The sequence below is a fragment of the Pan paniscus genome, chromosome 5, assembly GCF_029289425.2.
Source record: "Pan paniscus chromosome 5, NHGRI_mPanPan1-v2.0_pri, whole genome shotgun sequence".
NCBI lineage: Eukaryota > Metazoa > Chordata > Mammalia > Primates > Hominidae > Pan > Pan paniscus.
Window position 1 is genome coordinate 67,302,627 of NC_073254.2, and position 16,486 is coordinate 67,319,112.

At 41.6% G+C, this 16,486-nt stretch overlaps 1 protein-coding gene across 1 annotated transcript; it reads right to left on the reverse strand.

The window, feature by feature from the left end:
• Window positions 1-743: 743 nt before the first annotated feature.
• Window positions 744-15,249, reverse strand: LOC100975656 (glutathione S-transferase A5). Its single transcript, XM_055113675.2, has 7 exons — window positions 15,214-15,249; window positions 9,876-9,992; window positions 6,709-6,760; window positions 5,385-5,517; window positions 3,290-3,431; window positions 2,007-2,138; window positions 744-1,118 (listed from the first exon to the last, which is right to left on the reverse strand). The coding sequence occupies exons 2-7, from the start codon at window positions 9,960-9,962 to the stop codon at window positions 996-998; spliced, it is 669 nt and encodes a 222-aa protein (XP_054969650.1). The 5' UTR covers window positions 9,963-9,992; window positions 15,214-15,249; the 3' UTR covers window positions 744-995.
• Between the last annotated feature and the right edge of the window lie 1,237 nt (window positions 15,250-16,486).

Below are 16,486 nucleotides of genomic sequence, written 5' to 3' on the forward strand. Positions count from 1 at the left end.
CTACGCTGGTTGTAAGTGGAGAAGAGACTAGAGCAAAGTGAAGCTACAGGTAGGAAGCCTGTGTCTGTCTGCTGCCTCAACCACCTCTGCCAACTGTGGGGAAGCTCATTCTAACAGGAGAGCTCAAATTGCAGAAGCCCAGGTATCCCAGGGAAGATTAACATTATAGGCCCAGTATGTGGGTGGAGCTAGAAAGCACTCCTCATCTAAGCACTCTGGCACAATGACACACCACCGAAAAATGATTTTGCTATAGTAGTTACTTAAATGTAATTCAAATATACCATCTGTATCTTGGCAGCCCAGGCCTGAGTGGCACTGAGGGAACTGAGGGAATGTTCATGACGGTGGCCCCCACAGAGCCTTAAGGAGCAGAGTGAGGATGAGCCAGGAGCACACGCACTGTAAGGGACAACAGGGTGGCCTGAGAGCAGAGGGTGGGTCTGTTTGCTCTTCAATATTTCATCACCTCCTAGAAAACTGAGGGATCCACAGCACACAGAATGGTTGTTTTGCAAATGCATAAGAAAAAACGCTTTTATCAGAAATAAAATGACTGTCCAGGAAAAGAAGAAAATGTCTTTATGCCATTACCCAGGATGGTAACTCTTCTCCTGTGCATACCTGAGAATGTCAGAAGTGCATTTCTACATTGGCATTTTAATAGATTGTATGACAAATGTTACAGGACAATTCTTGGAAAAGTCAAACAAACCACAAAATCTATAGTTTCTTCTTTTTTACCAAATTTTTACTTCCAAGAAAGTGGTAGGTTAGGAGGAGATTAGAAATCTGAATTCATATCAGATCCTAATGAAAACAAACCAATTTTAGCTAAGTTGACAAATAAGAGTTATTTATTATTTAATTAGCATGTAATTGGAAAGAGTTTATTAGCTTTACAAGAGGCACAATCCACACTTAGGTAAAGCACTTCATTGTTGCAAACTGTAGAATATTGGTCTGGCATGTTCTTGGCCTCCATGGCTGCTTTATTAAAACCTGAAAATCTTCCTTGCTTCTTCTAAAGATTTCTCATCCATGGGAGGCTTTCTCTGGCTGCCAGGCTGCAGAAACTTCTTCACCGTGGGCAGGTTGCTGATTCTGGTTTTCAGGGCCTGTAATCCACAAAGCACAGCCTCAGAGTGAAGCCAAGGCCTGCCACCATCATTAAGATGACCCAGGGAATCTGAGCCCCTCGTGCCAAAGACCAAGCGAGTCCCCTCCATGAGTACCAGCATGGAGGCAGAAACAGGCACCCAGTGCGAAATGAAGATAAGAGGAATAACATGTAGCTCACTTTATTTTCCCCAAAGATGTCTTGAAGTTTTAATCAGTTCAGTCATCCCTATCTTTCTCCTTACATATTAATCCTATAGATTTGTGGCTCTCGTATAAGACAAGAAAAATCAATGTGCCTGTGAGATATCAACACAGGTCAGTCTCTAAGCAGAAGTAAAACTATGGGGAAATGAGTTGGAAAGGAAAATGTTATAGAAAACATTAAACACAAACCATGGGACCACCTTTTCTCAGTGAGAGATACAGTGTGGGGGGCAGAGTGCTGGGAGAGCTGTGCAGAGAGGACCACAATGTTTGACAAAAGGAGCCGGAGCCCAGGGAGGAAACCAGATGGAAAGGGCTCTGCTCAGACCAACTCAATGTGGGAAGACAAGGGCACATGTGGGATAAAGGACATCACAGAGAACTCAGGAACAGAAACCACATTGAAATAGAGGGATGGAAAGAGCTGCTGGGCGCTGGGTCCTTTCCATGATAAAAGGCAAAATACTCTTCATGGGGTAGCATGCACCACAAATTTCCTTTCCAGAACAAAAGTGTTTTCATTCCTCAAAATTGGAGCCTGGAAGCTCATTTTGGAGACCTTGGGGGCACTGAAGGGCTGGAGAAGGGTGGGGTCAAAACATGGTCAGTCCCAGGGCCCAGATATGAGATCCCAATATAAGAGATGTGGGGCTGTCTCTCTGGGCTGTGAAATGGGTCACCTTCAGCAGAGGGAAGCTGGAGATAAGACTCGAGTCAAGCTCTTCCACGTAGTAGAGAAGTTCCACCAGGTGAATGTCAGCCCGGCTCAGCTTGTTGCCAACAAGGTAGTCTTGTCCCTGGCTCTTTAAGACCTGGAGAATGGGAGGAATCAGATCAGGAACACATGCTCACCCAGGCTGGGACCCCTGCTTCTTTCAGAGCCTCTCCACCCTGACTTTCCCCACCTCTGTTGCCTTATTGCATGGGTGCAGAAATCCCAAGCTTTCTCCACATTATCTGAATGAATGAGAGAGTAAGAACTGTAACTCTGCTCACTGCTTGGTTGGAGGCCAGGCTACCATTTTCTCTTCTCATCCACATCACTATGGTGTCTACACGACCCACCCAGCTTGCTTCTTCCACATGCGCCAAGGACTTAGCACGTGCCGCCACATGTTCTGTCTGCCCCAGGCCCTACAGCGTGGAGCCCTCACATTCAGGACATGGCTCTACATTCTGCTCCCTCCCTCTCCAATCTCCCTTGGGCAATGACTCCACCTTCATGACAACACTCTTCCCCCAGAAGGAGACTATTTCAGAGTCCTCATTTGTCCTTGTCTGCTCTCCTCATTCCCTGCTCTATCTCCCTGGGTTCTGAAGTAAACCTGGGTGAACCTGAATTCATCATGTTTCTTACAGCATCGACTCTGGTTCCTAACCGGCACTCTGTTATAATTTGCAAGCTGAAGTGTTTAGGGGTGGACTGCACTGATGTCTGCAACTTACTATAAAATGCATTTTAAAGAATCTTCCTCTGCATCCCACAGTCACTCTTCTTTTAAAAAATACTGATCCCTGAAACACTGCAATATTCTCTGGTTGGGCAATTGGTCTCCTGTCTTCCTACACAGGTTGCCAGAATATTTTCTGATGGATCACTTTCATCATGTTCTTCTTCCATCAAAGTCCGTGGGGTTCCATAGATTCAACAGCAACCTCCAGTGTGATCCAGAGCCTTCCACAGCCCACGTTCTACTTATGAATATGAAATTTTGTTGAACAGAGAATTTCATGTTGGGGTCTAGTAAATTAAAATTTTACTGGAAAATCATAGCTTGGGTATAAGTGGTACAATTGTTCCTCCAAGTCTATTTGCATAAGATGCCTTGAGAGTCAGAGTGCTGCCTTGGTGTTCATGAAGTCTCACTGAAAGTGAAGGTCAGTGGCCTCAGGAATGCCCAGCCACTATTTTTCTACTGGTGTCTAAACTCAGTTCCCCTAAACATTGAACAGCTTCACTTACTTTTTCAAAGGCAGGGAAGTAGCGATTTTTTATTTTCTCTTTGACCAAGGCAGTCTTGGCATCTCTTTCCTCTGGTTGACATACGAGCAGAAGAACGATCATTTCAGTCAAATCTACTATACCTTCTGTGTACATATCAATCCTGAAAGACAAAAACAACCAAACCATCACATGCCTTTTGCCTTAGATTTTATAGGTTTATAAAAACCTAAGAGAATAGAGGGTCAGATGGTGGCAAAGTAATTCACCTCCAGTTAGTGCCTTTTATAATCTAGTCATTATGCTCTGAGTTTTACAGGTATATAGTCATTAGGTTCTGATTTTTACAGGTATATTAACATTTATTTCCTAAAACAACCTATCAAGGTAGATAGATCTCAAAATTTTGTTACACACATGACCTAATACAGGAAAAAGAGCATCGGTGGTCACAGTCATGAGAGAAATTGGTGGAATCACTGCCAGTACCCACTGATGCTGTGCCAGGATTTATCATCTCCATTGTGGCTTGTTCTGTGCATGAACTTAGTGTGAGTCAAATGGCCAAAGACCTGCCCTCTAAGTAATCCTAAAAGAATCCCTGGCACAGCCATCTCAGCCATATTTCTTGTCCTCTCTCATCATTTTACAGCTCCCAGGGCTCCTGTGCCCCATATTAGCAGTTCTTCCAATTACACCCATGAAACACATTTCCACAGCCCTCTCCATGTGCTGTTGCCTAACTCTAGCCATGTGTGCCTTTCCTGAGACCCCACCTAAGAATCCCCTTCCCCGGTGAAATTCTCTATACAATTACAACCAGTGCAAACTTTTCTTCTTTTGTGTCAAACTAGAGTTTCACAATACTTTTTAAAACAAGACCTTTATTGACGTATGTTCACATACTGTAATTGCAACCTGTTAAATTACACTATTGAGTGGTTTTTGGTGGATTCACAGAATTCTGTAAAAATCATCACAGTCTAATTCCAGAATTATTCTTATCACCCTGATAAGGACATCTGTACCATTAGTGGTATTCTTCATTTATCTCCAAGCCCCACTCCTTTACCTCCAGGCAACCACTAATCTACTTGCCACCTCTATGGATTTGAATATCTGGACATTTCATACAAAAAGAATCCTATAATACTTGGCCTTCTGTGTCTTGTGTATTTTATGTAACATGTCTTTATTGTTTAACCATCTTGTAGCATGCATTGGTACTTCATTCCTTTTATGACCAAATATCTTTCCATTGCATGGCTAAGGCATTTTTTTCTCCTCCATTGATTGATTGATGGATATTTGGGTTGTTTCCACTTTTTGAATACTATGAATATTGTTATTTGCATTGTTCATTTATGTAAAAAATTTAGTGTGGATGTATTTTTGATTGTTTGGGGATATGCCTACTAGAGCAACTGCTGGGTCATTGGTAATACTATGTTGAAGTTTTTGTGGAGCTGCCAACAGTTCCATTCAGGATTTATTTGTAATTATGCAGTGTCATCACAACAGAGAGGAGACCCCTTGGCTTTGTTGGTATTGAATCAATCTGGCTGTTTCAGCCTTCTATCCACGTGTCAAGGTAACCCCAGCATCCTGGGCACCAGCCTCTACTAGCCCTGCTCAAGTGTTCTAGTCCATATAATTGGTTGGTAATTTAGGTTCCTGGTCATGATTCTTGGAATTACGGGGACCTGAGATTCAGCTTATTTGCAGCCTTCCCTCCCCAGGCCTTCATCTACAGACTCTCAGACATTCTATGCCTTGCCCTACGCTGTTGGCTGGAGTCTAGCCTCTGAAGTTCTGAGTACCCGAATCATGATTCCCCATCCTCCTCAGTTCATAGGGTTTATGAGTGTTTGGAAACCTCCGTCAGGTTGCAGGATCCATGGACTGCATCCTCCTCTAAAATCACCCTCGCCTGAACCCTCCCCATGTTCACTGTTCCCTCATCTCCATGGGACTCTGCAATACTGGACCTCAGTGTGCATCACCAAGACCCAGCCTGCTGCTGGTCATGATGCCCTGCCATGGTCCCACCCACTCAAAGAAGGACTTAAATCACTCTGTGTTCTCTGTGGATGGAAGAACAGAAAATATACCATACAGGGCTCTCTCCTTCATGTCTTTCCCATAAAGGTTGTATTTGCTGGCAATGTAGTTAAGAATGGCTCTGGTCTGCACCAGCTTCATCCCGTCAATCTCAACCATTGGTACTTGCTGGAACAGCAAACTCCCATCTTAGAAAGAAGAAAAAAAAAAGGAATATGAAGTGTCTATGAAACCCACCCTTTCGGGATGAAAAAAATGGTTATGGAAATGACTAAATTTGTGAAATGAAAAAGAAATTATTGCCTGGTAAGATTTCACTTGAAACAACTTTTTTCCTTGTTTTGTTTTTTGAGACAGAGTCTCACTCTGTCGCCCAGGCTGGAGTGCAGTGGGACGATCTCAGCTCACTGTAACCTCTGCCTCCTGGGTTCAAGCAATTCTCCTACCTCAGCCTCCTGAGTAGCTGGGATTACAGGCATGCGCCAACATACCCAGCTAATTTTTGTATTTTTAGTAGAGATGTGATCTCATCATGTTGGCCAAACTGGTCTCGAACTCCTGACCTCAAATGATCCACCCGCCTCAGCCTCTTAAAGAGCTGGGATTACAGGCGTGAGCCACCATACCCGGCCCAAACAACATTTTTAAAAAGTTTCCTGTAGTTCTTCTTTTTCTTAAGAAGCTTCCTTTTACTTTTTATCCTGTTACTTCATTTTTGTTTTTATTTCCCCTCCAGATACATAGTAGGACTCTTGTATTTTTTGTGTTGATTTATCTTCATGGATATTTTAGGAAGAGGTTGGGACAAATTACAGTAGGACTGGCAACAGGGTGCCATTTAAAATGGGAAGTTCGCAGGGTAAGTCTCATGGTGTTTGTGACATTTAAGGCAGGTTCTGAGAGGTTTTTAATGTAAGGGTCCCCTTTTCTGCTCTTCAAAGCCTGCAATAGTGCCACAGTGTTACTTTGTCATGCCCCCCCATGAAAGAAAAACCTCAAGGCAATGGCCACGTCGATTTCTCCTCCTTTCATCTAGCGCATGTTCTTGCGTGTGCTTGGATGGGGAGGGCTCTATGGGATCCTGTGCTGATAACCACAGCTCACTGACGGTCCCCCAAGCATGAAAACAGAAAAAGGGCTTTCCCCGGGGGCGGGATATCATTCCTCTAACAAATACTCTGAGAGGTCTGGTCCTTTTAGCTTGGAGAGAGTTGCCAGACCTGATCAAGGAGCCACATCCCTTCCATTTTAACCACTTTCTCCCTCTCCACCGTGACTAAATATCACCCCCCACACACATAGGCATTCCCGGCTGCTCAACGTTCCTCTGTACCTTCTACTAGAAACCCTCATCAGAGTTACTTAGAGATTGATCTTACCATTTCTTAACTTGTCCAAATCTTCTGCAGATTCTAGAAATTTCTCTTCAAACTGGAAGCAGAAACAGTAAATGTGTTCTTCTTAGTTAATTCTGTTATAGACTTGTGATGTTGAATGGCCCCTATCTCGTGTATGACTTGGAGAATATAAGATTTCTGAGTTTTGCAGGATACACAGAGGGGGCTGGTAATGGCCATTTGGGAATTTAGACCTAATTCATTGAGAAAAGTGCATGGGTCACAGCACGTAGCTGCTCAGTCTTTTAGTTCACAGCCACCCTGTTCTCATGAATGTCTATGATTAGGTCATGTTTTGAGAGGGGACATCACTGGAAAGAAGGCACTGAGCAGTTCTCCTAGTTATGGTGTTGTCATATCTTAGGAAAGCCTGTGTCTCCAGGTGAGATCAGACCACAACTTGTGTGTCCCCAGTGTAGGGTATGCCATGGGCTAATGGCCATCAAATATTCTGCCACCAAGGAGCCTCTGCTATAATTTATATCACCCCACTTTTCAGGAACGCTGCTAAGGGTGAAATAGGTTGCAGCTGTTGCACAGCTTTAACACTTGCAAATATAATTTTCTCTTCTGAAGTACATGGGACCCAATAGGGTAAAATTCTCAATTTAATAAAGGAATTAGAGTCCCACGCTAACATTATTTTTCATGAAAACCTCTGGTTTCTGATGTGGTTTTGTGGGTTCAATATCACCATTTTCATGTACTGGCTTCTTGACTTTGTACATGTTACTGAAACTCTCTGTGTCTGAGTATGCTAATCTATGAAATGGGTATACTTACGGCACCTATGGTATAGGCTGATATCAAGATTAAATTACAAGGTCATGCAAAGCACTTAGAAAAGTAGCAGGTGTATAGTAACTGCTCATTAAATATAAGTTATGTTTAGAATTTTGAAACTATACTTAGTTCTTGATCTACATCCAGTAACTTAAACGTTGGAGTAAATTCCACCTCGTCCTGAGACAAGTCACTTTGGTGGAAATGGCAGCCAGCAACAAGGCTGTCTCAATCTGACCAGAAGCTATGAGTGGTTGCAGGTATTTAATACAGATATGAAATTCAGTTATTACATAATGATGCAGTTGACTTAAATAGGCAGAATCTATCAAACCAAAAGTCTAAGCAAAAGTTATCAAGGTTTTCTGGATTTCAATGTTGTTATGATCTGGTTCCAATCTTGACTCTGCCTCAAAATAGCTGTGTGATCTAGGAATTATTGCTTAAAATCTTCAAGCCTTAGATTCTTAATCTGCAAAATGGGAATATAATATTTTCTTAAATGGAATTTTGTAATGTTTCAAAATGCATGATACAGGGCCTGACCCACATACATCAAGTAATAAATAGTAGCGGTGTTTCCAGTGGCTAATTATACTTTAATGGAGTTCTTTATGGTGAAAGATCAGGAATTTGGGGGTTTCTGGCTTGCTCCATGGAACAGAATTTGTTGTGGATCTATGATCACACAGGACCAGGATCTAGAGGTCATGGGGGTGTGTGCCAGCAATTAATAAGTCATCCAGTTCAGGACAAACCTAAGGAAAGGTGTGTGGTCCAGGAAGGAGGGTAGCCAAGGTGGGGTGGGGTTGGCAAGTGGGATGTGAGGACTGGGTTGTGATCATCAGCCTTAGGGCACTGAGACCCCAGAAGCCTGAGCAAGGTCTGCAGTCAACCCTGCCCCCGCCTTCAGTCAGGCTGGATGGAGACCTGGGAACCTGGGTTCCTCGCAGCCTTGCCCCTCCCTCCCTCCTGCTGAACTCTTCCTACCCGGGCTCTGAACACATCCCTGAGCAGCAGAGCTGATGTCTGGGTGACAGTGAAACAGGGTATTCATTTGTACAAAGGAAACAACCTAGAATGATAGTGTTTGGATTTCTTATGTGCTTATTTCTTCATAGAACTGAGAAAGGGTGAGGCTAAAGTCCCAAGCCTTCGTGAAGCAACGCACAAAGTACCGTTCCGAGGCTCAGGTCCACACGGCGCTGTGAGGCTGAAGGTGCGCGCTAGAAGTTCCCTTCACAGGACGCCACCTCACCTGAAACCCCCCTTTTCTGCTGCCACCCGAGGGACAAGATCTCCTAAGTTTGTCCATGACTCACTTCCCAGGAAAACCCTCAGGCAGTCGCTGAAGGACTCTGTTCTGGACTGGGAAGTGTTTTTCTCAGTGACACCTCTAGAGGGCAGCACTCAGCGGAGTCCCACAGACACCTCCCAGCATTTCCTCCTCAAACACTGGGAGGATGACCTGGTAACACTGGGGAATGCTTGGGTGTTCTAGAAGCCTCCACGCCTCATTTTAACCACGTGTTTACTTGTCTGCATCCTCATAGACATGTAGGCCGCCCCAGGGCAGGGACTGTGTCTGTCTTGTTCACTGTCTATCTCCATGACCTAGTACAGAACCTGGAATTAATAAGTGCTCAACAAATAATTGCTGTGAATGTAGTCAGTCTTTAATAGGTAGTTTGTTACAATCCACTCCCTTACACCTCTCATTTATAGTTTGCATTTTATCTCTAACTACTGACATTTTTTAATATTACGTATTTTTATTTTTTTGTTGTGGAAATTATGAACATGAATAAAAATAAACAGAAAAGCATAAAAATTCTCCTTATATTTCTACATAGAATCAATAATTATCAACCAAAACCAATATGAAGTTATATTTATGCCCACCTACTTCTCCTTTTGTAATAATTACAAAGAAATCCCAGATCCATATGATTAATCCTTAAATACTTCAATGTGTTTTCCTAAAACACATAAACTATTCTAAAGATAACCATAGTACATTATCACACATGAAATATTAACAATAATTATTTCATGTCATCAAATATTCAGTCAATATTCATGTTTCTAATGCCATAAATTATTTTTTACAGTTTGTTTAAATTCTAATCCACTTAAGTTCTACACTTTTTGATTAGTTTCTTAATTGTATTTTAACATGTATGCTCTTAGATGAGAAGAAATTTTAACAATTTTTAGGTCAAATCTATTCATCTTTTTCTTAATTACAGTCCATTTTTATTTAAGGCACAATGCTTCAGTAAGTAATCATTGCATAGTTTCTGTGGGAAAAGTATGTGCTAATGCAATTTTAAATCCAACTTAAGATGACCTAACTCAGAACCTACCTCTACTCCAGCTGCAGCCAGGAGCCACCGGATGGACTCCATTCTGCCCCGTGCATTGGAGTAGTGGAGCTTGGGCTTCTCTGCCATGATAGCAGTCTCCTGGAGGTTTCTCTAAGCCTGAATGAATGAATGAATAATTGAAATGATAGAATCAAAAATGTACTTTAGGATGTGTGGTTGAAAACCACAAACAATGCTTAAGAAGAACCTGCCTTCTTCATGACTGGGTTGAAGCAGTTCCCGGAATGTTTTCTTGGCTCAAATTGTTACCCAGCAGTGGCCAACCTCAAATCAGTCTCAAGTCTTCATTGTTTACCTGTGACTTTTCTTGGCAGCCTAAGAGGTGAGAGTATGTGGTAAAAATACATGTATAGGAGTTAATGGGAAGAGGAAGAATTCAAGAACTAATATTTATTGAAAACTTCCTAGTGATCCTTCCTCAATGCTAGTCCCTTTCAATATTTTATATCTTTAACCCTCCTTATAGTCCCATGAAATGGTTGTTTTCTCCATTTTTTAGTTAATGAAATCGAACATCAGAGAAATACAATGTTCACAGTCACACTCTGGTTGGTGATGGACATGAATATCTACACCAAGGACTAAAATGAAGTCACTCCTGGAAGCCAGCTGGGTGAAGGCCCTGGGAACCCATGAACTGGTTGTGAAACCAGAGGATGTCACTGACAGGGAGGACCGGCAGGGAGCTAAGTCACTCTTCAGCTCTCTGGCTGTGAGACTGCATTTGATCAAAACCAGAAATTAGACTTCAGACTTGTTTTACTGTAGCTAGAAGATCCAAAGTCTTTCAACAGAGACTGCTAATCCCTTGCTTCTTTTGGCATTCTATATTTTAACTCTGTGGGCAGCATTTTGTTTTATAACCTGGCAAAAGAGATGTTGCTGCATTAACTTTGCAGGATATGGAAGGAGCTAGCATTTGTTCAACGTCAGTCATACACTGGCCATTCTTCTAAACTTCTCTCATTTTGTCCTACAAAAATCACCTAAGGTGAAAGGCTGTTGCTATTCTCATTTTACAGTCGAGGATACTGAGGTTTTTAAAGTAACTTACCCAGATTAAGTGGTGGATCTGGGATGCAGACTCACTGCTATTAAAAGCTAAAGACTGAGTCTTATTTTCTATGTTAGTGTTTCTGAAATATGCATGGTAATCTTTCAGTAGATTGTGAAAGCCCACTACTTTTTAAAATGAAATAGAAAAGAATAGAAAATGTCAGTGAGCATGACATGTTGAAAGGTAAGTAATGTTTGATGAGTTGTTAGTTTCAGTTATTTGTATATTGTGTGTACGGATGTTTGCATGTGTGCATGCTCACTTGCTCATTGTAAATGGTTAGAGAGAAATTGACTGTGCTCATCAGTGAAGTTTGATAGCCCTTGCTCTATCCCAGGCTGTTTGGGAGGTGGAACATAGCAGAGTATCAGAGAATGAAAACCAGTGGCTGCAGGGACAGATGCAACTAATTGTATCATGAATGTGAATGGAAGGACACAGGACTCATTGAAAGCAGGAGTTCCAGTGCCAGGACTTAGGAACAGTTGCATTTTCTCTCCAAACCCCCAGCTCTGTTATTAAACATTAATTCTTCTTGCAAAGTTTTGTGATTGTTGAGTTTAGAAGAAAAATATACTTGCCTTTAACAACTAATGTATTTTTTTTTTTTTTACATGGAGTTATACTGTTTTTTTCCCAGGCTGGAGTGCTATGGCGCAATCTCAGCTCATGCAAACTCAGCCTCCCAGTTTCAAGTGATTCTCCTGCCTCAGCCTCCCAAGTAGCTTGGATTACCAGCACATGCCACCACACCTGGCTAATTTTGTATTTTTTGTAGAGACCGGGCTTCAGCATGTTGGCCAGGCTGGTCTCAAACACCTGACCTCAGGAGATCCACTTGCCTCAGCATTCCAAAGTGCTGGAATTACAGGCGTGAGCCACTGCACCTGCCGTCAACTAATGTACTTCTACAAAAGTATGTGTGACTTAAATTTAGACATCAAAATCTTTTTTTTATACTTTAAATTCTGGGGTACATGTGCAAAACATGCAGGTTTGTTACATAGGTATGCACATGCCATGCTGCTTTGCTGCACCCTTCAATCCGTCATCTACATTAGGTATTTCTCCTAATGCTATCCCTTCCCTAGGCCCCCACCCCACTATAGGTCCTGGTGTGTGATGTTACCCTCCCTGTGACTATGTGTTCTCCTTGGTCAACTCCCACTTATGAGTGAGAACATGTGGTGTTTTGTTTTCTGTTCTTGTGATAGCTTACTGAGAATGATGGTTTCCAGCATCATCCATGTCCCTGCAAAGGACATGAACTCATCCTTTTTTATGGCTGCATGGTATTCCATGGTGTATATGTGCCACATTTTCTTTATCCAGTCTATCATTGACGGGCATTTGGGTTGGTTCCAAGTCTTTGCTATTGTGAACAGGGCTGCAGTAAACATACATGTGCATGTGTCTTTGTGGTAGAATGATTTATAATCCTTTGGGTATATACCCAGTATATACCCAAATGGGATTGCTGGGTCAAATAGTATTTCTAGTTCTAGATCCTTGAGGAATTGCCACACTGTCTTCCACAATGGTTGAACTAATTTACACTCCCACCAACAGTGTAAAAGTGTTGCTATTTCTCCACATCCTCTCGAGCATCTGTTGTTTCCTGACTTTTTAATGATCGCCATTCTAACTGGCATGAGATGGTATCTCATTGTGATTTTGATTTGCATTTCTCTAATGACCAGTGATGATGAGCTTTTTTTATATGTTTGTTGGCTGCATAAATAGACATCAAAATCTTTTAAATGTCTACATTTTAAAATGTGGGAGTCAATAGTTTAGCCTTTGGAAAGTAAAGAATTCTTTGAAATGATACTGAATCAACTCACCTGTTCTGTGATTAGATATTTTGATGTTGCACTTTCCTAACTTGGGAAATGCAAATAGCATTATTCAGCAGAAAGAAAGGCAGAGTGAAGTTCACACAAAAGTGTGGGGTGCGGTTGTTTAATTGTTATGGACTAGAGTTCACAGTGTCATGATTCCACTCCCCACACTAAGCTCCCTTAGCCATTGATTGAGAATCATGTTTCAAAAGGAAATGAATTTTTATCTTACATAACATTTTATCACAACACTCCTGCTGATAACTAACATATCGCCTCTCAATATGAGGTTTCCAAGGGTCAGGCTAAGACTGGGGCAGAGGTTACCGTTGAGCTTTGTTCGGTCAACACAGAATGAGAACCTGAGAGCTCAAGGATTTGCCATGGGTCACACACACATGCTCCTCATTCATGGTCAATATCTAGGGAGTGTGTCTACCTTCTGCAACAACCCTGGGAAATGGCTCCTAATAGCTATTCAATGGGCACATTGAGTTTCAGAAAGCTAAAGCACCTATCTCATGCTGCACACTTGGTGAGCGTTGGGTCAGCCTGAACTCCTTCTGATTGCAGGTCCAGAGCTTTTCCACTCCACCTCATAATCTGGCTCTCTGCTCCTGTCTGATTATGTTGTTTTATATTTTTCTATTCAGGGTATATTAGCCAACTAAATGTTGGAAGGAGAGGGTGAGAGGGGAACATCTAATTCATGAGTTCTTACTCTTAGCAACTTTTCAGGGGCTTGCTTGGAAGAAAAAAGTAATGAAAGTGTGTCTTTCTCTACTTTGACAACCTAAAATCCAGAGTGAGTTGAAGACTAGTATAACTGTATTTACATCAATTAAAAATGGGCTTAATTTGAAAGGAATATAAGCTATGGTAATTCCAGGAGTAAATTAAAAGAGTTACATCTCTGAGGTGGTCCCAATGACACTGTTTCTTATCGGAGAGAAGGGAGAATGAGATAAACCATGACTCCTCCCATTACAAGGTTCATAAAAGCTGTAGGTTGTTTAGTCTCTGAGCTTCAATTTTCTCTTCTTAGAGTAGAGGTAGTTATTTCTACTTTTGAGGGTTGTTGAGAAAGTTAAATGAGATAATGTACAAAAAATTCATAGTAGGAACTCAGCAATGGGTGTTTGCTCTTGTCCCAGTGCTTGGAAGATGGGTGACTCTCTGGACACATTGAGTAGCCCATGGATCTTCTTTCTTTGATCTATCTATCCATTAATTATTTTACCTACCAACAATCTATGTATACGTATCTATTTATAATCCTTATCTGTCTACCCATCCATGTATGTATTATTTTATCTATCAATCGTTCTATGCATCTGTCTGTAATCTGTCTGTCTCTTCATCATCTATTATCTGTCTATCCATATCTCTAGATCTCTATATTTTGTCCATAGAACTCTAGAAGGAATAAGATTTTATATGAATCCAGACTTATATCAAATCTGTCATATGGTGGCTCTCTGTTTCTCTCTCTCTTTCCTTTTTAGCTCCTGTACAGAAGTTAATGATATTCACTAATCAGTCCACCTGGATTAACAGGAAGTTTTCAGTGAATGTCCAAGCAGTGGGGCACATCGGTAACATAGCCTTGCTTAGCCCCATGAAGTCATGTAGTCCCACGGTTCTCAACCAGGGGGATTTTGCTCCTCTGCTCCAGAGGACATTGAGCAAGGTCTAGAGACATTTTGGGTTGTCACATCTGCGGGGAGGGAGAGGGGGCTAGAAATCAGATAGGTAGAGGGCAGGGACACTTAGAAACCTCCTCGAGTGGGCAGGACAGATCTCCATTCAAAGAATTACACAGTTCAAAGGGCATCAACAGTCAGAGCCTCTTTCTTAGCTATCCTCTAGATTGGCCATGAGTTGGTAGTACTCCAGAGACAGAATATGACTTGTCGTCAAGCTAATTAGTGGCAGAGGCTCTACTAGAATCTAGTCCTCCTGACATTCAAACTAATTTATTCTAATTATAATAAACCTTAGTTTTGAATTTTCACAGCCAATATAGTATTACAGGATCACAACTTACAACAATTGTGTGTTGACTACTTACACAGAGAAATAAATTTTTGCATACATTGCCACTTCTTCCAGCACTGATTATTCTCAGATTGTTTAAAATGCTACCATTTCTTTTTTCTCCTCATGTCATTGTTTCCCATACCATTAAATTCTGAGGCCCTGGTTTTCTAAATTCTTCATTTTTACATTTCTGTAAAGATGTATCCAACAGAAAAGAAATAAACAATTCTTGAACTGTCACCCAAACACACCAAGATGGCACAATATGAGTAAAAACAGACTTTTCCTTGTGCTAAGGACACATATTAGCGTATTTTTCTAGGAGGCTAGAGAGGAGGGTGTGAGGCAATGTAGAGAGATTTATAAGATCAGTACTTACTTTGTTAAACGCTGTCACTGTCATGGCTGGACAACTGAATTCCAGGTCTTAATGTATTTATAAGCTCTTTGTTCCTTTCAATAGTTCCCTCCCATTGAAAGGAGAAAGGTCAAGTTAGGGAAAAGCCACTCCCACACATTTCATGGCCAAGGGGCCACCTACTGGATTCTAAGACATGAGGCAAGTGATCTGCTTATCAGAAGACACTGGTTAATATGTTCCTTTTCAAGGTTGGCAATTAGTTTAAACAATACCTTTCACCTAGATTTTGCTCTCTTTTCAAGTCAGCAGAAACTGGCTTTTTAAGGATGCTTTTTTTGTGTGAGTTGGATGCAAGGACTAGGGCAACTGAAAAATCTCTATTGTGAGCATAGCTGGGAAGGGATGTCTGTGAAGGGCAAGTTGATGGCACCCTTTTCTTACTGGGTTGCCAAATAAAATATAAGACATCCATGTAAATGTGAATTTCAGGCAAACAATCAATAATTTTTTAGTTATAGCTATGTTTCAAACACGGTATGAAACCAGATTATACTGAAATATTATTTACTGTTTATCTGAAATTCACATTTAGGTGGGTGTCCTGTATTTTATCTGACAAATCCGGGAACCCTATCTGCATATGCTTTCCTCTTTGCATCACTCAAATTGCCCATAATATAACAAATCTGAAAGCATCCATCACCTGGATTCATCAATTGCAAATAATCTTTCTTCATCTATAACATATAGGGGGTTATGTTGGCCCCCTAGAAAGATAGGTCCATATAGAAATCCCTAGACCCTGTGAATGTGATCTTATTTGGAAAAAGGCTCTTTGCAGATGTAATGAAGTAAAAGAATTTGAGATGAGATCATCTTGGTATATCTGGAAAGGCCCTGAATCCAATGACAATTGTCCTCACTGCAGAGAGAAGAGAAGACACAACATACAGAGGGTGAGGTGCAGGAAGGCAGAGGCAGAAATTAGAGTGATGTGGTCATGATCCATGAAAGTCCAGAAAGGCCAAGAGCCCCCAGAAGCTAGAAGACGCAGGGAAGGATTCCTGGAAATCACTTCTAATCTAAACACGCTGGCACAATGACACACCAGGGAAAAATAATTTTGCATATACTTACTTATATGTAATTCGCATATACCATCTGTATCTTGGCAGCCCGGGCCTGAGTGGCACTGAAGGAACTGAGGGAAGGCTCATGCCTGGGGCCTCACAGAGCCTTAAGGAGCAGAGTGAGGATGAGCCAGGAGCACACACACTGTAAGGGAAAACAG